This window comes from Nerophis ophidion, linkage group LG01 (genome assembly GCF_033978795.1).
Source record: "Nerophis ophidion isolate RoL-2023_Sa linkage group LG01, RoL_Noph_v1.0, whole genome shotgun sequence".
In the NCBI taxonomy this organism is placed as follows: Eukaryota; Metazoa; Chordata; class Actinopteri; order Syngnathiformes; family Syngnathidae; genus Nerophis; species Nerophis ophidion.
In genome coordinates this window covers 71698794-71720074 of record NC_084611.1, presented here as the reverse complement: position 1 = coordinate 71720074, position 21281 = coordinate 71698794, and the positions used below count along the sequence as shown (strand labels likewise).

The following is a 21281-nucleotide window of genomic DNA, read 5'->3' as shown; positions in this document are numbered from 1 at the left end:
ACTTCAATTGTTCTCCACGGATATAAAAAAAAAAAAGCCAACACCAACCATTTCGACCATTCAAGTTTTTTACAATTTCCAAAAAAACTCCCACTTTTCCTGAAATTCCCCATTTTTTGGGAAAATTCCCATTGAAATGAATGGGACATTTTTCCAACATCAACAATTCCCACATTCTTCAACCCATTCAAACCATTCCACCTTCGACACATTCCACCATTCTGGAAATTCAAACCTATTCTTTTTCCAAGTTAAAAAAAATTCCAGATTTTCCTGACATTCCCTAATACTATTTACTACTTTAACCTTTCTTGCCCGATTTAAACAATTCTAACAACAACCTATTCAGCTCATTCAGGACATTCATGTTCCTAATCCTTTTTTAAAAATCCCTCTTTTCCCCCAAATTCCCCAATTTTCAGGAAATTCCCATTGAAATGGTTGGGACATTTTTCCAAGTTGCACGATTCAACATTTTTCAACCTATTCAAACCATTCCGACATTAACACATTCCACTAATCCTGGACATTCAGACTAACACTTTCCTAAATTCCAAACCAAATTCCGGATGTCCTGGAAATTCAAACTCTTCAACATTCAAACCATTTAAGCATTTAAACAATTTCAACATTCAAACCATTTCTACATTCATCCTACATTCCATTAGCATTTGAGTGCAGCGTCAGCTCTTCAACATTCAGACTATTCTTAAATGTTGTCAGCATTTCACTTTAACTTCAGCATTGGAACATTCACACGCAATTTTTTTTACTGGTGTCAGATCTGCAGTTAGAATTACTTCCAGCAGTATGCAAGGTTCTGTTAGGCATGAAGGGGTTTATCTAGCCATGGATGGATAATAAATGAATAAAAAATGTTGGTTTTTTTACAATTTATATAATCTATGACTCTATCCAGTTGTGCAATGTAATATTCAATAAATAAAGACATTTTAAATTTATCTTCAAATTACGTTATAATTATTTCCTGACCAAAATTTTTAGTCATATTTTAGATTCACAATATATATTTTATTTTTTCATTAGTGCTGTCAAATGATAAATCATTATGATCATACTGATCACACTTTCAAATTTGGATTGTTCATGATTAATCACAGGTTATTACTCGCTTGGTTGAATTAAATCAACTTCAAAAAAAGACCCCACACAATTTTATTGACAGAATGTCCCACAGCACAGGTGTCAAAACCTGCCTCGCCACAGGGCCCACAAAAGCCTGGAATTAATTTCTTTTCGTACTATAATGTATTGAAGTTTCTATTTTGACAGAAAAATAAATATGTATTGCAAGCAGTTTCATATCTATTTAACTTATCTAAAATGTTGCTTGTTGAAATCAAAATAAGTACCTAAATATCGTCTTGACTCATGACTCATTAAAGCAAGGTATTTATCAAATTGTGCACAGTAAAAAATATTTTTACCGTTAAAAAAAATATATAAAAAGGTAGCTCAGTCGCCAAAATGTTATCGTAAATAAAAACAAGCTGGTATTGTTTCACCATGTACAGGAATACACCGTGAAATAACAGCCGTAGACTTCGGTATGTTTTTTTCCATTTTCCATTTATTCACTAAATTGGCCCTAGTGTGTGAATGTGAGTGTGAATGTTGTCTGTCTATCTGTGTTGGCCCTGTGATGAGGTGGCGACTTGTCCAGGGTTTACCCCGCCTTCCGCCCGAATGCAGCTGAGATAGGCTCCAGCACCCCCCGCCACCCTTAAGGGACAAGCGGCAGAAAATGGATGGATGCTGTAAAAAAAATAATAATAAATTACGGTGTCAGTTTTATTACTGTATAATCTACAGCAGGGGTCACCAACCTTTTTGAAACCAAGAGCTACTTCTTGGGCACTGATTAATGCGAAGGGCTGCCGACCAGTTTGATACACACTGAAATAAATTGCCAGAAATAGCCAATTTGCTCAATTTACCTTTAATATATATATATATATATATATATATATATATATATATATATATATATATATATATGGGTTTTTCTGTCTGTCATTCCGTCGTACATTTTTTTTCCTTTTACGGAAGGTTTTTTGTAGAGAATAAATAATGAAAAAAACACTTAATTGAACGGTTTAAAAGAGGAGAAAACAGGAAAAAATGAAAATTTAATTTTGAAACATAGTTTATCTTACATTTAGATTCTTTAAAATTCAAAATTCAACAGAAAAAAAGACGAAAAAATCTAGCTCATTCAAATCCTTTTGGGAAAAAAAAATATGTAACATCATTAGTAATTTTTCTTGATTAAGATTAATTTTAGAATTTTGATGACATGTTTTAAATAGGTGAAAATCCAATATGCATTTTGTTAGAATATATTACAAATTGGACCAAGCTATATTTCTAACAAAGACAAATCATTATTTCTTCTAGATTTTCCAGAACAACATTTTTAAAAGAAATTCAAAAGACTTTGAAATAAGATTTAAATTTGATTTTAAAGATTTTCTAGATTTGCCAGAATTATTTTTTTGAATTTTAATCATAAATTTGAAGAAATATTTCACAAATATTCTTTGTCGAAAAAACAGAAGCTAAAATGAAAAATGTAATTAAAATTAATGTATTATTCTTTACAATAAAAAAAAATTATTTACTTGAACATTGATTAAAATTGTCAGGAAAGAAGAGGAAGGAATTTAAAAGGTAAAAAGGTCTATGTGTTTAAAAATCCTAAAATCATTTTTAAGGTTGTATTTTTCCTCTAAAATAGTCTTTCTGAAAGTAATAAGAAGCAAAGTAAAAAAATAAATGAATTTATTTAAACAAGTGAAGACCAAGTCTTTAAAATATTTTCTTGGATTTTCAAATTCTATTTGAGTTTTGTCTCTCTTAGAATAAAATATGTCAGGCAAAGCGAAACCAGCTAGCTAGTAAATAAATAAAATGTAAAAAATAGAGGCAGCTCACTGGTAAGTGCTGCTATTTGAGCTATTTTTAGAACAGGCCAGTGGGCAACTCATCTGGTCCTTAAGGGCTACCTGGTGCATGCGGGCACCGCATTGGTGACCCCTGATCTACAGATTTTATTACAGACTACATTAAAAAAAAAATTGTGTAATCATAAGACAATTTATATTTCTGTATTTTTCACTGTTACAAGCGGCCATAACTGCCATGTGGCCCTCAATGAAAAGGAGTTTGACACCCCTGTCACACAGGAACCTTTATAAATGTGTTACCTGAAATTTTTTGTGCTCACAGTTTTATCTAAGTTGTATTTTGAAGTGAAAATAAGCAAAAGAGGAGTCTTACAGTACATTCGGGGGCTACTATTTGATGAAACGCGGCGCGTCCTCCTCAACGCACACCACAATTTGACGTTCCTGCTACCTCTGTGCCTCTCCCTGCCCCCATACCTCCACCTCTCTTAGACTCCAGGGATACTGTATTCTGAGATCACATGACCATCAGCCAATCCCGCGCCCCACCCCTGTGCACCATCCCCTCCGGCGATGCCTCACCAGCTCAGTCTAGACCTGCCCGGCGACAGCGCCCCGTCTTGCCCCGCCCACCGGGGGGTGCGGCTTTCTCTCCGTCGGGTGAAGTCCACCCAGGTGTGAAGGTCCCACGGACTGTACTTCTTTGCGAGACGGGCACACCTGGTCTTGTAGAGACGAGTGGACGAAAGGCTGAATGGAAGCCAGCGCTGTTGAAGCAATACATGGCCGCCTCCTCCCTGGTCCCCACAAAGACTTGTTGACCAGTGGATCTCACTCAGGACTGTTCACTGTGGGGAAGGAGGATTCAAAGTCAACAAAACGCTGCTTCAAGACAGCACTTTTTTTAAGTCCAGGGGTGTCCAAACTTTTTCCACCGACAAAAACTCCAATATCCTTAATGAATCATTTCATCTTGATTAATTAAACACGCTAAGATCCGCCAATTGTTGGTCAATATATGCTAAGCTGTGAAATAAATGTAAATAAAAATAAAAATGGTACTACTATTGTTTTTATTTCGTCAACTAAATTGCCTTTTCAAACCCGCTGGAAAAACGTACCAAATCTTTGCGAGCGCGCGTGTTCTAGCAACCCGTGGCCGCCATGACGGGACGCACGAAAATCATGGAAGACCATATACTGTAGAGACACACAGGAAGTCGGCCATTTAGGTTCGCAGGTGCCCTTTTTTGGGCGGGGAATTTGGGCCGTCTGCGTTTTTTCTTTGTTTTGTGTGTAACGTTCAAATGGTATTTATTAAGCCAGGATTTAGCATTTATCACGTAGTTTTGTGTTTACTTTCACCATCCAAAAATCACCCAAAAACCTAAATCTGCGTTAGATATATATATATATATATATATATATATATATATATATATATATTATATTATATTTTTTTTTATTTTTTTTTTTAATGTAAAAGTGTCTACAAAGTGTAGGGATGAACGGTTAATCGTACTTAACAGTACTTTTTTTGTGTGTTCAGGTGGTAAAATAAAAGCTAACTTTTTAAAATAATAAATATATATTTTTTATTTATATTTAACCACTGAGCACAGCTGTTATATCTTAGAGGGTTTTCCTAGTTGTGTTGCCATGGCCAGTAAGTAGTAATAATAAAAAAGAATACATTTTATTGGTAAAAAGCACTTTACATTGAGTAAACAATAGGGGTGTGGGAAAAAATCGTTTCGAATACGTTGTGCGATTCAGAATCGATTCTCTTTTTTTTTTTTTTAAATCGATTTTTTTTTTTATCAATCCAACAAACCACTACACAGCAATGAATACAGAAATGTTTTGAATCAGAAAAATTTAGTTTTGAATCAAGAATCGAATCGAAAAAAAATCGATGTATTAACGAATCGTGACCCCAAGAATCGATATTTAAACAAATCGTGGGACACCAAAGATTCGCAGCCCTAGTAAACAACCTCAAAGTGCTACAGTGTATTAAAAAAAATAAAAATATAATAAAAATAAAAACTATAATGTTTAGTCTTTGCCATTAGGTTTGAATGTGCCAGTCTTGTCTTTTGTTGAGCCTTACAAAGTGTTTACACTGTAAATATTGTATTTATTACAGTTACCTTGGTTGAAGTTTCAATTTGCAAATTTGGAGGCGTTGAACTGGCCATGTAAAATAGCTAATACTAATCAGTAGCACGCATACGGCATTTTCAATGTAAATTAGCATCATTGGGAAAGAGAAGCCTTACTTTAGGGCGCTTTCTATCAAGCAGGCACTGAAAAATTGCTACATTAGCAAGAGGCTGTCCGCTACAAATGACAGCACACGCAATAAAAGGTATTGAAATATGTCACTGATTGACTTTACCTAAATCCGTAGTACCGATGGAATTCAGTACCCGTCCCTAAACAAGTTTAATAATCCCTTTTAACTTATGATGCATACATGTATGAAATATACAAACTCATGAACACATTTAGCAAACAAAAGTCACTGTAGTGAAATACTGATTATAGGTACTAACTTCCTGTACTGTGTTATGTACACAACACATGTTTTTTGTAGTGTTTACTTCTGTAGCTGTATGTAGAAATAGTGCCTGTTAAATGGCAGCGGGTTGCATCAGCTCTGTGCTCTCTTAATGTCTATAATGTTCTTTGACGTTTCCCTCTAGTTTTCATGTGTTTCTACCTTAGGTTTTGTGTACTTCTTGTATCGACCACATAAATAAAGTCGATCTTACCCTAAATAAAGTGTTCCATTCCAAGAATACTGTTTTACAGTCACGCCTGAGAAGGAATTTCAAAGCCATGATGCGTTAGTTGGTCACTTGATGGCAGTGTTTGCTTATCTTCCCGCCCAAACAGCTGCTCATGCTTTTTTTGTTTGTTTGGTTTAATATCGTCAATAAGATTGCGGCGTCATGTTTTATGTTTCATACCAACGATCGAAAAAAATCACAATTTTCATCATAAATCCGGTTTCGCCGAACCAATTTTCGCCGTTTAAAGATTTGTCTGCAGTTTGAAGTCGGCACTTGGCGTCCGTTGCAAGGTTCTCTGCACGATATGTTCTGGGCCCAAAAAATAAAAAATAAAAATATAAAAATAAGCAAATTGCGCTTTGGACACCCCTGCTTTTACCGAAATGTGATTTCATTTTTCATTTTTTTTTAAGGAAAGCACTCATTAAGTTTGTTTTGGGAGTGGCTTAATATTGTCTGGGACAACGCCAACAATACCCAAGTTCACGCACGTGTTCCTTCTTTTCCAGCTAAATCAAAAGCGGCGTCTCGGACCAACATGTGTAAGTTTTGTACAGTAGACTAAGGGTTTCTTTACACACTATATGATCATTATTACTGTCTTTACGTTTAGTGTGAGATGGAAATGTTCAAGGGGCCCGGGCCTCGATCTCACATGATGTTTGTACTCTTGTGTATTTAAACTGCAATAGTTTGGTTTTCTGGGGGTTGCTGAAGACCATGGTCACTGGTTCTTGACAGCTGTTCTCTGAGCAGGATAGGGCCCCTTATTCAGTTTAGGACTAAGGGAAAGAGTGTATTGAGGTTTTGTAGTGTGTGTGTGCGTGTGTGTTAATAAGCACATTGAACAATAGCACAGCTGTTATTTATCCGTTTTCTTAAGGTATACAGTGGGGCAAAAAAGTATTTAGTCAGCCATCGATTGTGCAAGTTCTCCCACTTAAAATGATGACAGAGGTCTGTAATTTTCATCATAGGTACACTTCAACTGTGAGAGACAGAATGAGAAAAAAAATCCAGGAATTCACATTGTAGGAATTTTAAAGAATGTATTTGTAAATTATGGTGGAAAATTAGTATTTGGTCAACCATTCAAAGCTCTCACTGATGGAAGGAGGTTTCGGCTCAAAATCTCACGATACATGGCCCCCATTCATTCTTTCCTTAACACGGATCAATCGTCCTGTCCCCTTAGCAGAAAAACAGCCCCAAAGCATGATATTTCCACCCCCATGCTTCACAGTAGGTATGGTGTTCTTGGGATGCAACTCAGTATTCTTCTTCCTCCAAACACGACAAGTTGAGTTTATACCAAAAAGTTCTATTTTGGTTTCATCTGACCACATGACATTCTCCCAATCCTCTGCTGTATCATCCATGTATCCATTTTGGTATAAACTCAACTCGTCGTGTTTGGGGGAAGAAGAATACTGAGTTGCATCCCAAGAACACCACACCTACTGTGAAGCATGGGGGTGGAAACATGTTTGGGGCTGTTTTTCTGCTAAGGCGACAGGACGATTGATCTGTGTTAAGGAAAAAATGAATGGGGCCATGTATCGTGAGATTTTGAGCCGAAACCTCCTTCCATCAGTGACAGCTTTGAATGGTTGACCAAATACTTATTTTCCACCATAATTTACAAATAAATTATTTGAAATTCCTAGAATGTGAATTCCTGGATTTTTTTTCACATTCTGTCTTTCACAGTTGAAGTGTACCTATGATGAAAATGACAGACCTCTGTCCTCATTTTAAGTGGGAGAACTTGCACAATCAGTGGCTAACTAAATACTTTTTTGCCCCACTGTATTTATTGAGGGACCATTGCCAAGACCCTAAGCCCTTCCCTCAATAAAAATCATATCAGAGGATGATCTTTGTACCTCAGAAATGACCTACATTATTATTATTTTTTAATAAAAAGGACACCACTAAGTCCCCAATAAGTTATTGTTCATTGTATCATTTTTTTTTTGTATTTATTTACCTAAATAAATGGCAGTTACCATACACCGGTGTGTTCTAACCTGCAGTATGTGTGTTTTGATTTTGGTAAATATTTGAAATGAGGATGAATTCTACAGTATGCTCCATAGCATCGTTCCTCTTATTCTGTATTATGTAATCGCTTTCAGGTGTCTATAACAGGTAAGGCGTTTTTGTAATGTTTGTGTAATATTTGATATTTTGCCAATTATTCTCATTCATTTACAGGAATTAATGTCAGCTTAATAAAACTTGCTGTGCAAATAATTACTTCAGTCTAAAATATACATATTTTATATTTACACAGCTTCACTGATTTTAATTAATAATTGAAGACATTTTTAACATATTTTATCACATGATACACTTATTTATTAATATTTGTTCATCATTAAGATGCGAAGCACCGTTTTTTTATGACCCCACATGATAGCTTGGACATTATTTTGTTTCTTGAGTTTTCTATCATTTCCAATCTTAACATGTTTCTAGTTCATGTGGTGTTTCCATTTCCCGTCACTTCAGCTGTGGTTGAAACGCTGGTTTGCCTGATTGACAATCAGGAGACACATCAAACAAGAAGCTTCTCGTGTCAACGCAAGTCCTCAGTCTGTCTTGTGTAATTGTGAGTACGTCTTTTGTGTTCTATTAACATGTTTTTATTCACGAGTAGACCACTGCTGCAGGCATGTTTGATACCTAAAAAAAAGGACCTTCTTATTTGCACGTCGCCCACCGTCTCTGCATCCTGGGCCGCGCCATCAGCCACCACGACGCCCCTTTTTGGGGAACTGCACTTTTTGGTGGAAATTTTGCCTATCGTTCACAATCACGTCAGGTCTTTTGTTTCATCGCAATTTTAAAAGATAGAAAATGCTTGAAAGGTGCGGCCAACGGGAGTCACTGTTGTAGTCTTCAAATCCTTTTAAAACAACTTTAAAACCCTCCATCTACTTTATATATACACACTGCAAGTTTATATATAATGTAGTAACACACACGTTCATGTACAATATTTACATTAAATTGGTCATTATAACCATTTTTGGGACTGATTTATGCCACGTATTGATTTCTGTTTCCATAGCAGCGCACATCTGTCTGACTTCTGGCAGCATGTGTGTTCCTACTTCCGGAATCAAACTCGTGTTTTCTAATCATGGCAGACTTAGCAACAGACAACAAAAACGACTACTTTTGGACAAATGACGATTCACAACCTTATATTTTTGCAGCAAAATATACTGCTGCTTACAGAAGCCAGCACACAGGAAAAGTAAGACGAGAGAGTGAGGTGAAAGCAATTTTAATGCTATACTGTAAATAAGGAACTAGGAGACGAGTTATTTTGACATAAATGGATTGCTTACCCAAAAATCAACAGGAAACGTCCTCGGCCAGCTGAACCAAACAGATAACTATCCATTGATTGAGTCACTTTAATATTGATCATGATACACGCAGCACGCCATACGTGTTAGTAAAACTACAGTACATACACTTTCTGGCGAGCTCAGCTGTGTACAAACAAAACATGAAATGTGGGCTAATACTTATCCGATACTGTAATAGCTGTAATTGTACCTTATTGCTCTTTAATCCTGCACTACAACGAGCTAATGCAACAAAATGTTGTTCTTATCTATACTGTAAAGTTTACATTTGAATGACAACAAAAGGAAGTCGAAGTCCAATATGACTGTTCATGTTTTTAAGTCACAATAAATTGGTGTCAAATCGCAGTGTGTTGTGCATTACAAATTCAAACGTGTTTTTTGTTGTCAGAGACACTAGCTTATCTCTTGCTGTAGTTAGCTTTTACGGCTAATACAAGTAGCATGTTGATGTGTTACTACGATAGAAAAAGTTTATCGGTGTTCTCTCTTAAAATAAGAATGTAGTTACAGTTTGGTTATGATACAGGTTACAAAAAGTAAATAAAGCATTGAAGTTTTTGAAATGCATTTTAAAGTGGTTTAGTGGTAGAATTATTTGCGCCCATTAGTTGTATAGCTAGCAGCCAAGAATGAGACGATATTTTATGTTAGAAAATACCCAAAAAAAGTTTGTCTTGTCTCTCATAATGATTGTGAATGATAGGCAAAATTCCCCCCCAAAAAAGTGCAGTTTCCCTTTAAAAAACAGTGAGGTGAGAAGATTTTCTGCATGCTATGAATGGGGAAAAGTAGCACCATCTGGTGGACACATGAAAGCTGATATTGTAAATAGAAATCTTAACATGAAATGATTGCATTAGTTTAAGTATGAGGTGGCGACTTGTCCAGGGTGTACACCGCCTTCCGCCCGAATGCAGCTGAGATAGGCTCCAGCAACCCCCCGCGACCCCGAAAGGGACAAGCGGTAGAAAATGGATGGATGGATGGAAGTATAATTGAATGTGAGGTCAAAATTATTTTCAATGGTAGATTTTTGTGCAGCTTTCTTTTTAATGCAAATTCAATAAACAAAGATGACAGTTATCATCGCAATGTTAAAAATAAATATCCTCTGGCAAATTGAACCCATATTCATTACAATCAGTCAAATAATAGACGAATACATCAATAAAATCGTAAAAGAGAAAAAAATCAGACTAAAAACTCATTTGTTCCCTGTGCCATCAAACTATTAAGCTCAATAGGAGCGGCACAATGCACAATAATGGATTTCTGCCTTGATTATCATCATTATTACTAAAAATGTAAATGTTTTCTTCATCCTATATTACTCAAATGTATATATTAGCTGTTGACTGTGTGTGCTGTGCTGCTATGGCCACTGTCCCTGTGTGCTGCATGCTGTGTTGCTGCTATTGGAACCTTTACTTCCAGGCGGGCATACGCCCATGAAGATCAATCAAATTCATCCACTCCAGACTCTGTCATCCATGTCTTTATGGACCTTGCTTTGTGCACAGTCATGTTGGAAGAGGAAGGGGCCCGCTCCAAACTGTTCCCACAAGGTTGGGAGCATGGAATTGTCCAAAATATTTTGGTATCCTGGAGCATTCACAGTTCCTTTCATTGGAACTAAGGGGCCAAGTACAACTCCTAAAAAACAACCCCACACCATAATTCCTCCTCCACCAAATTTCACACTCAGCACAATGCAGTACAAAATGTAGCGTTCTCCTGGAAACCTCCAAACCCAGACTTGTCCAATAGATTGCCAGATAGAAAAGCGTGATTCATCACTCCAGAGAAGGCGTCTCCACTGCTCTAGAGTCCAGTGGTGACGTGCTTTACGCCACTGCATCCGACGCTTTGCATTGAACTTGGTGATGCATGGCTTAGATGCAGCTGCTAGGCCATGGAGACCCATTCCATGAAGCTCTCTGCATACTATACGTGGGCTAATTGGAAGCTCACATGAAGTTTGGAGCTCTGTAGCAACTGATTGCACTATGCGCTACAGCATCTGCTGACCCTTCTCTGTCAGTTTACGTGGCTGAATTGCTGTTGTTCCCAAACGCTTCCATTTCCTTATAGTAAAGCCGATAGTTGACTTTGGAATATTCAAGAGCGAGGAAATTTCACGACTGGATTTGTTGCATAGGTGGCATCCAATGACAGTTTCACGCTGGAAATCACTGAGAGCAGCCCATTCTTTCACAAATGTTTGTAGAAACAGTCTCCATGCCTAGGTGCTTGATTTTATACACCTGTGGCCGGGTCAAGTGATTCTGATAATTTAGATGGGTAGCCAAATACTGTTGGCAATATAATGTACTTGCAGGTTGATTTAACGGAGAAACACTGCCGCCTAGTGGACACCAGTCAGCTCTACCAGTGTATTGGACAAGCTGTAGTGAACCCTTTCCACCACTGAGTGTCAGTGTTGGACCCCAAGTAGTCATTAGTCTCAGTCCGTTATCAAAGCAAACACAACATTAGGAATAAAAATAATTTATGCTGAAGGGACATTTTTTTTTATTTATTAAGCATTGGTTCACTAATTTTCAGCATTAGTTGACCAAACTAATGAAGGCAACACAATAACTTTCGCTCTCTTTCTCCCAGCTGGCTGAAAACTCTACCCGCCCCCTCTTTGTGGCCCTTTGATTGTGTGTACGTCAGTGTTGTGTCACACACACACACGCACACACACACACACACACACACACACACACACACACACACACACACACACACACACACACACACACACAAGACTGTGCACTCTCTCGACAACATTATCTTTTCCGGAAATTGCTTTCCAAGCACAGCCGGAGCCCCATTAGGAAAGAAGAGCTCTGCTGTAACCTTTTTAAAAAGCCATTAGTGATGCACCTGCTTCTCTCTCTCTTTGTGTTCCTATTTGTGCGTCCTATTTGTCTATCTTGTTAACACTCACACAAACACACACAAGTATCCACTCTGATTGTCAGACTCTTGTTTCCCAATCTAGGGAGCCACAACAAGAAGCCCTTCCCTCTCCAATTAGACCATAAACCACTAACAACACCAACTAACATGTCGCCTCTTCATTTGCAATTATTAGGACTTTTACAGCCACACTAAGGGATTTTAACCCACTGCTCCTCATTTACATTTGCAATAATTATCACTATTTTCCTCTTCTCGCACTCCTCTAAATGTATCATTATGTGACTTTTAAAGCAACAATAAGGAATATTAGTTCACCCTGCATTTCTCATGATTTGAAAAATATGTGACAGTGGGGCAAAAAAGTATTTAGTCAGCCACCGATTGTGCAAGTTCTCCCACTTAAAATGAAGACAGGTCTGTAATTTTCATCATAGGTACACTTCAACTGTGAGAGACAGAATGTGAAAAAAAAATCCAGGAATTCACATTGTAGGAATTTTTAAGAATTTATTTGTAAATTATGGTGGAAAATAAGTATTTGGTCAACCATTCAAAGCTCTCACTGATGGAAGGAGGTTTTGGCTCAAAATCTCACGATACATGGCCTCATTCATTCTTTCCTTAACACGGATCATCTGTCCTGTCCCCTTGACAGAAAAACAGCCCCAAAGCATGATGTTTCCACCCCCATGCTTCACAGTAGGTATGGTGTTCTTGGGATGCAACTCAGTATTCTTCTTCCTCCAAACACGACGAGTTGAGTTTATACCAAAAAGTTCTATTTTGTTTTCATCTGACCACATGACATTCTCCCAATCCTCTGCTGTATCATCCATGTATCAATTTTGGTATAAACTCAACTCGTCGTGTTTGGAGGAAGAAGAATACTGAGTTGCATCACAAGAACACCATACCTACTGTGAAGCATGGGGTGGAAACATCATGCTTTGGGGCTGCTTTTCTGCTAAAGGGACAGGACGATTGATCCGTGTTAAGGAAAGAATAATTGGGGCCATGTATCGTGAGATTTTGAGCAAAACCTCCTTCCATCAGCGAGAGCTTTGAATGGTTGACCAAATACTTATTTTCCACCATAATTTACAAATAAATTCTTTAAAACTCCTACAATGTGAATTCCTGGATTTTTTTTTTCACATTCTGTCTTTCACAGTTGAATTGTACCTATGATGAAAATGACAGACCTCTGTCCTCATTTTAAGTGGGAGAACTTGCACAATTGGTGGCTGACTAAATACTTTTTTGCCCCACTGTACATGTTCACCCCATGCACTCTTCTTACTGTAATTTGCAAAATATATCACGTTTAAAGCAAAACTAAGGAATGTTTGTAAAATGCTCTTTCCTTACTACAATTTGCAACATATTTTACTTTTAAAGCAACACTTAGGAATATTTGCACCCCCACCTTCACACTTATCAATTTGCAAAATGTCTACCTTTTAAAGAAACAATAAGGAATAATTTGTCACCCTATTCCCGGAAGTCATATATATATTTAATTAAATCTTCAAAACTGCACTAAGGAATAGTTGCACTCCATGCATTTCTTCTACTGTACATTGCAACATTTGACTTAAAAAGCACGTTATTATTTATGATTTGTTTGCAAAATAAGCTATTTTTAAAGCACCATAAAATAATATTCTTCCACATCACCTCCTTTTCATATTGTGTGACTTTTAAAGCAACACTAAGGGATATGTGCACCCCCACCCCGCATGTCTATCAATTTGCAAAATGTGTAACTTTTAAAGCAACTATAAGTAATATTTGTGCCATATAGCACATAAACATTTTTAAAGATACAATAGGTAATATTTGCACCTCATGCATTCCTTTTTTTGTAATTTGCAAAATGTGACTTTTAAAGCAACAATAAGGAATATTGTTTTCATCCTGCACGTCGCTTCATTTTCAAATTGTGTAACATTTAAGCAACAATAAGGAATAATTGTAAAATGCAAACCTACTCTAATTTGCAAAACATTAAAACTATTTGCATCCTCAGTTTTCCACATATTTTCATTTGCAAAATGTCTGACTTTTAAAGAAACAATAAGGAATATTATGGCACCCTGTTGCTGGAACCCATCCATTCATCCGTTTTCTACCGGTTGTCTCTTTTGGTGTCACGGGGTGTGCTGGAACCTATCTCAAAGCTAAAATAAGGAATATTTGCTCCACATGCATTCCTCTCATTGTAATTTGCAAAATGTGACTTTCAAAAAGGCACAAGAAGGAATATTAAGATTTGTTTGTAAATTTGTATTTTTAAAGCAACACTGACAAATATTCGCACCCCTGCACTTCTCGTAATTTGCAAAATGTGTGAATCTTAAAGCTACACTTGGAAGTATTTTGCTCTTATCTTGTAATCCGGTTACATTTGCAATTATTGTGAGTTTTCACGTCAGTTAAATTTGGCGTATGTGTCACTTTTAAAAAGGTAGAGTAAGGACTATTTGCCCCGCTCCACTTTTACAATGTATTGCACACACCTTTTGTCAGTAGTTCTAACATTAAATTAACAATAACAAACATTTGCCGCTCTTTACTACGCCTCTGTTTAATTTGCCCTCATTGGGACTTTTAAAGCAACAGGAACTAATTTTCCTCTCATCGTATACTCCCCTTACCTTTGCAACTTTTAATACAGTAAGAAATAGTGTTTGTTATTTTCAATCGTCAATATTTAAGCAACGGTAAAAATATTTTTTGCACGCCACTGACATTTGCAATTATTGTGACATTTAAAGAAACAATACACAATATATTTCTCTCTCATTAATTATTTTTAATTTGTTAATTTTCAAATACATTTGCAATAATCATAAGGGATCTGTTTTCTCCCTGAAAAGATTGTGATTTATTTTTTTTTTAAACTAAGTAATTTGTCTCCCTCTTGCAATAATATGCCATCTTTGTGACGAATAAAGTAACACTAAGAAACATCTGTCCCCTAAATGTATAATTATTGTGACTTATAAAGCTACAGTGAAGAATATTTGCCCTGTCCCACTGCACTTGTAACATGTGTCTTACATCCCCTTTATTTACAATTATTTTTTTAAAGCTACAGTAAGGAATATTTGCCCTGTCCCACTACATTCTTACCTTTGTAACGTGTCTTTTAAAGCTACAGTAAGAAATATCTAACCCCTCAATGTACTATTATTGTGACTTATAAAAAGAAACAGTAGGGAATATTTGCCCTGCCCCTCTTCACTCATCTTACTTTTGTGACATGTGTGACGTCTAAAGTACTAATACGTAACATCCAGCCACTTAATGTACAATTATTGTGACATTTAAAACATGCAATTTTTTTTCTCTCCCGACACTCTCCCGAGATTTGCATTGAATTTAAAGGCCTACTAAAATGAGATTTTCTTATTTAAACGGGGATAGCAGGTCCATTCTATGTGTCATACTTGATCATTTCGCGATATTGCCATATTTTTGCTGAAAGGATTTAGTAGAGAACATCGACGATAAAGTTCACAACTTTTGGTCGGTAATAAAAAAGCCTTGCCTTTACCGGAAGTCGCAGACGAGGACGTCACAAGGGTGAGAGCTCCTCACGTCCTCACATTGTTTATAATGGGAGCCTCCAGCAACAAGTACTATTCGGACCAAGAAAACGACAATTTCCCTATTAATTTAAGCGAGGATGATAGATTCGTGGATGATATAGATAGCAAAGGACTAGAAAAAAAAATAAAGTTAAAAAAAAAGGCGTTGCATTGGGACGGTACCAGATGTTTTTAGACACATTTACTAGGATAATTCTGGGAAATCCCTTATCTTTCTATTGTGTTGCTAGTGTTTTAGTGAGATTAAATAGTACCTGATAGTCGGAGGGGGGTGTCCATGGGTGTCTTGACGCCAGTCTCTGAGGGAAGTCGACGGCAGCTGCATGGACGACGCAAGCGCACCTGATCTCCGGTAAGAGGCGACTTTTTACCACAATTTTCTAACCGAAACCTGACGGTTGACAAGTGATCGGGATCCATGTTCGCGTGACCGCTCCTATCCATAGTAAAGCTTCACCTCCGGGAATTTTAAACAAGGAATCACCGTGTGTTTGTGTGGCTAAAGGCTAAAGCTTCCCACCTCCATCTTTCTACTTTGAATTCTCCAGTATTAATTGAACAAATTGCAAAAGATTCAGCAACACAGATGTCCAGAATACTGTTTAATTGCGCGATGAAAAGAGACGACTTTTAGCCGCAAATGGTGCTGCGCTAATATGTCCCCTGCAACCCGGGACGTCACGCGCACGCGTCATTATTCCGCGACATTTTCAACAAGAAACTCCGCGGGAAATTTAAAATTGTAATTTATTAAACTAAACCGGCCGTATCGGCATGTGTTGCAATGTTAATATTTCATCATTGATATATAAACTATCAGACAGCAGGGTCGGTAGTAGTGGGTTTCAGTAGGCCTTTAAATGATTGTTTAATTTTTAAAGTAACAGAGAAATAGTGTTTTCCGTCTACCTCCCCGTTGCATTTGCAATAACAATAAAGGAATATTTTTTTCTCCAAGAAATTATTTTTAAAGAAAACATAAGTAGATATTTACCTCATTTGCAATACATTAGAACGATCTATCCCCTTAATTTACAATGACTGTATTTTTTAAAGCTATAGTAAAGAATATTCTCCCCGGCCCACTTAATTCATCTTAATTTTTGGAACATTCATGACTTTTAATGCAGCAATGAGTAATATCCATCCTCTAAGGTACTGTACAACAATTGACATTTAAAGAAACACTATGCATTTTTTTCTGTCCTGGCACTCTCCTTAGATGTGTATTGACTTGAAATTGTACATTTTAAACAATGAGGAATATTGTACTCAGCCTACAGCAGGGGTCTTAAAGGCCCACTGAAAGGAGTTTTTCTTATTTAAACGGCGATAGCAGGTCCATTCTATGTGTCATACTTGATCATTTCGCGATCTTGCCAAATTTACCTGAAAGAATTTAGTAGAGAACATTGACGATAAAGTTCGCAACTTCAGGTCGCTAATAAAAAAGCCTTGACTTTACCGGTAGTAGCGGACAATGTGCGCGTGACGTCACTGGTTGTAGGGCTCCCCAAATCCTCACATTGTTTACATTCATAGCCAGCAGCAGCTAGAGCTATTCGGACTGAGAAAGCGACAATTTCCCCATTAATTTTAGCGAGGATGAAAGATTTGTGGATGAGGTAATTTAGAGTGAAGGACTAGAAAGAAAAGAAAAAAAAAAGGCGATTGCAGTGAGAGGGATTCAGATGTTATTAGACACATTTCCTAGGATAATTCTGGAAAATCCCTTATCTTTCTATTGTGTTGCTAGTGTTTTAGTGAGTTAAATAGTACCTTAAAGTCGGAGGGGTGTGGCCACAGGTGTTTTGACGCCAGAGTCTCTGAGAGAAGTCACGGCAGCTGCAGGAGGTCGCTGGCTCCGCTGACGTCTCCGGTAAGAAACGACTTATTTCCACAATTTTCTCACCGAAAACTGCTGGTTGACATGTAGTCGGATCTATGTTCGCTTGACCACTCTGATCCATAGGAAAGCTTCAACTCTGGGAATTTTAAACAAGGAAACACAGTGTGTTTGTGTGGCTAAAGGCTAAAAGCTACCCACCTCCATCTTTCTACTTTGACGTCTCCATTATTAATTGAACAAATTGCAAAAGACTCAGCAACACAGATGTCCAGAATACTGTGTAATTGCGCGATGAAAAGAGACGACTTTTAGCCGTAAGTGGTGCTGGCCTAAAATGTCCCCTCCTACCAATAACGTCACAAACACGCGTCATCATCGCGTCATCATTCCGTGACGTTTTCAACAGGAAACTCCGCAGGAAATTTAAAATTGTAATTTAGTAAACTAAAAAGGCCGTATTGGCATGTGTTGCAATGTTAATATTTCATCATTGATATTTAAACTATCAGACTGTGTGGTCGGTAGTAGTGGGTTTCAGTAGGCCTTTAAATTCACAGCCAGCGGGCCAATTGTGGCCCTCTTGAAGATATTTTGTGGCCCCCACCGTAATATGAAAGTTTAACGTTAGTGCGGCCCGTGAAGTTTACACATGGCATTTTATATTGTGTACGGAGTTGAACAAACCGACCAATCACAGTGGGGTGTGACTCTCAGGGAGTGGGACATAGACCGGGCTTGATAAGTGAAGGTGACAGCAGCGTTGCCATGGAGACTTTTCTTCCTCGTGTAGTCCCAGCACGCATTGTTCACAACACTTGAAAATAAATTTAAAAAAAGTTTTTTTTAAGTTGCTACCCAGCGGGACATTATACATGTCAAGGATTACTGCCGTGGATCCCAAAAAGAAGCAAGGACAAGAGCGGTGAGTGCGACAAGTCTTGATTGTCCACGCTGTCAATCAACCAAAACTACAGTCAGAAATTGAGTGCCTTTTTTTTCCTATTCTGACTCAGAATAGAACAAAAAGGCACAAAAATGGCAAAACACGACGAGCAGGGTTGGTCTTTACCAGGGGCATCACTAGACCTAATACTGTACTGGGGCACCCTGGGGCACAAATAATTCATGTGAGCATGCAAAGCGCGCAAGCAAAAAAAATTTTTGCACTTATTTATCATAAAACATACATAAATAGTGCTTAAAACTATGAAATCATATCAGATTATGTTGTATGGTTCTTTGATCAACCACCTGAAATTAACTAATGCATTTGACCTACTTGTGCACTTTTTTACTCCAGACTTCTAAACTGCTACTGGTAAAAGCAAAAAGGAAGAGCAATGAATCTTTTTGAAATATATATTGCAGTAATCATCTGCGAATTTAACATCTACAAAAGTAAAACAAAAAATAAAGCACCACTACATCTCTGGGTTCTTTTATATTATTTAATTTCCATTTATGGCAATGTGGCTAATCCTATTTCAGATACACAAAACTATAAAATATACACAAAACAATAAAGCCACAGTAGTAGAATAAATGAACAACTGTTGTGTGTCTGTTCAGGGAATCATTTTCTGACAAGTAAACTGTAACGTCTCGTTTTCATTTTTGCAAAGTGGTCAATCACTCTGGACAGACATGGAAATATTACAGTAACTGTTATACAGTTGACCAGTGGTTCCCAACTGCTGGGTTGTGACATAAAAGTGGATTGTGCGCTTTGGACTGGACTCTCGCGACTGTGTTGGATCCATTATGGATTGATATTTCACAGTATCATGTTCTCATATGTTCTCATAGTCATCAGTATCATCAGTATCACAGTATCATGTTCTCATAGTCATCATTGTCACCGACGTCCCACTGGGTCATTATTGTCACCGATGTCCCACTGGGTGTGAGTTTTCCTTGCCCGAGGATGTCGTAGTGGTTTGTGCAGCCCTTTGAGACACTAGTGATTTAGGGCTATATAAGTAAACACTGATTGATTGATTGATTTTCAGTGAGTTGCAGTCAGATGTGTGCATGAAAAAAAAAAAAAGTTTAGGGAGAAAAAAATCTAATTGTGGCAACAAAACCAGATATTTTTAGCCATTTTTCTATTGACTATTAGTGAGTATTTTAGCAAAAGGCAAACCGACTAACAAGTTGGAGGAGGACTCAGGACAGACATGGAAATATATATATTTTTAAATCTAAATGGGGCAACAAAACCCGATATTTTCAGCCATCTTTCTGAAAACAAATGCAGAAATGTTACTATTTTTTCTGGAAACAAAACCAAATGCTTTAGCTGTAGCCATTTTTCTGGTGACAAAACAACATTATTTTAGTCAAAGTCACACCGATTAACAAGACAAGTCTACTGTGCTATTTTTCTGTGAAATAAACTTGAATGATTTAAAAATTTGTCTCACGACTTGATGATATGGAAAAATGTTTTTCTTCCTGAAGATAAACCATTTGAGAAGCACTCAACTCACACATGCTTACTCCAAATCATCATTGATGCAGAACCAGCAGACAATAACCAACATTATGTTTCATGTTCATTGGAAATTCCCCCGACAGCTCGTACAGCAAATGAATATGTTTGTCTTGATACAAGGAATAATGTTAGCTAACTTAGCATCAACTTAAGACAATGATGTTGCCTAGCTAGCTAGAACTTCACTTACATCTCTCATTCCTCGCTTCTTCTCTGCTGCGGGCGAATAACTTTCTTAAATCCATCTAGGAGATACAGTTTTAGTCAAATCAAAATCAAAATATTGTAATTAACACATTTTTGTTGGCTAACGTCACCTACCTCACGCAGTCATTCGAATCCCCTCTCCTCCTCTCTCTCTTCTCTCTCTCAACCGAAGTCTCGATCCACACATGAATAAATTACCATATTAAGTAGCCATGTGCTCACTGTTTCGAGGAGTGAATACAGTAGCAATCAATTACCATACTAAGTAGTATGTGCGGTGTTGTCTATGATATGTAGACTTACAACTCTGAAGCGTTTTTTTTTATTGGTGAAATTTTTACTGGGGCACTACAGATCAACAGTGGGGCACGTGCCCCACTGAAATATGTCTGGCAACGCCCCTGGTCTTTACCTTTATCGTAGCGTGCGGCATCAAACGATAATCGTCAATAAAACAAACTACTGAATGGGGTTGAATAGAATCAGCTGTGGGTGTCACGTAGCTCCGCCTCCAGCCCGGGCGGAAGTACGAAAACACACGCGGTCACTACATTAGGGACGGCCGGGAACACTCAAAGCAATGCAACTGACCCAACCTGTGTCACTGCGGGTGTGACACCTATACATGTCTATCTCTTTGGTGGAATAGATCAAAGTAGTACGTGAGTGGCGAGGTAAAATAAAAGTTAGGAACTCAAAGTAACCTAATGTAGTAAGTAAGCAGTCACATAGCGTCCGTTCGCAATAACCGTCCCCGACAACCCGGAAACAATTATATGGACACAATCGTTATTTGTGAGTAATTTTGTATTTGCATTGCCTCGCACAATCAACACTACAAATATTTGTATTGGATTTCTTTGTTTTTTTGTTTGTTTGTTTTCATGACTACGATTACAACAACAAAACAGTGTCATTTCCGCTTCTTTTTCGAGTAACAGCATGGCAGATAACACAACAGTCGCCCTTTTGCGCTTGCTATCCCGGGACTTTTTTTTTTTATTGGCGGAAATGACGTACATTACGGAAATGACTTTATCCGCGTGTTGGCTCAACGCGACAGAAACACGAAGTG

General features: G+C 37.5%; 1 protein-coding gene and 1 long non-coding RNA gene across 5 annotated transcripts in view; one reads left to right on the top strand and one right to left on the bottom strand.

Annotated features, from left to right (window-relative positions):
- LOC133559004 (phospholipid phosphatase-related protein type 5-like) overlaps positions 1–6715 on the top strand; it is a 195511-nt gene extending 188796 nt beyond the window's left edge. For all 4 annotated transcript variants that reach the window (XM_061910276.1, XM_061910304.1, XM_061910285.1 and 1 more), the window contains exon 8: positions 3420–6715. In XM_061910276.1, coding sequence (XP_061766260.1) covers positions 3420–3522 — 103 coding nt within the window. In that variant the 3' untranslated portion in view covers positions 3523–6715. The remainder of the gene's footprint in view (positions 1–3419) is intronic.
- LOC133559026 (uncharacterized) lies at positions 1091–20466 on the bottom strand. The gene is made up of 4 exons (XR_009808077.1): positions 20321–20466; positions 20190–20244; positions 3510–3775; positions 1091–1776 (listed from the first exon to the last, which is right to left on the bottom strand). It is a non-coding gene; the product is annotated as an uncharacterized LOC133559026 (long non-coding RNA).
- Between the last annotated feature and the right edge of the window lie 815 nt (positions 20467–21281).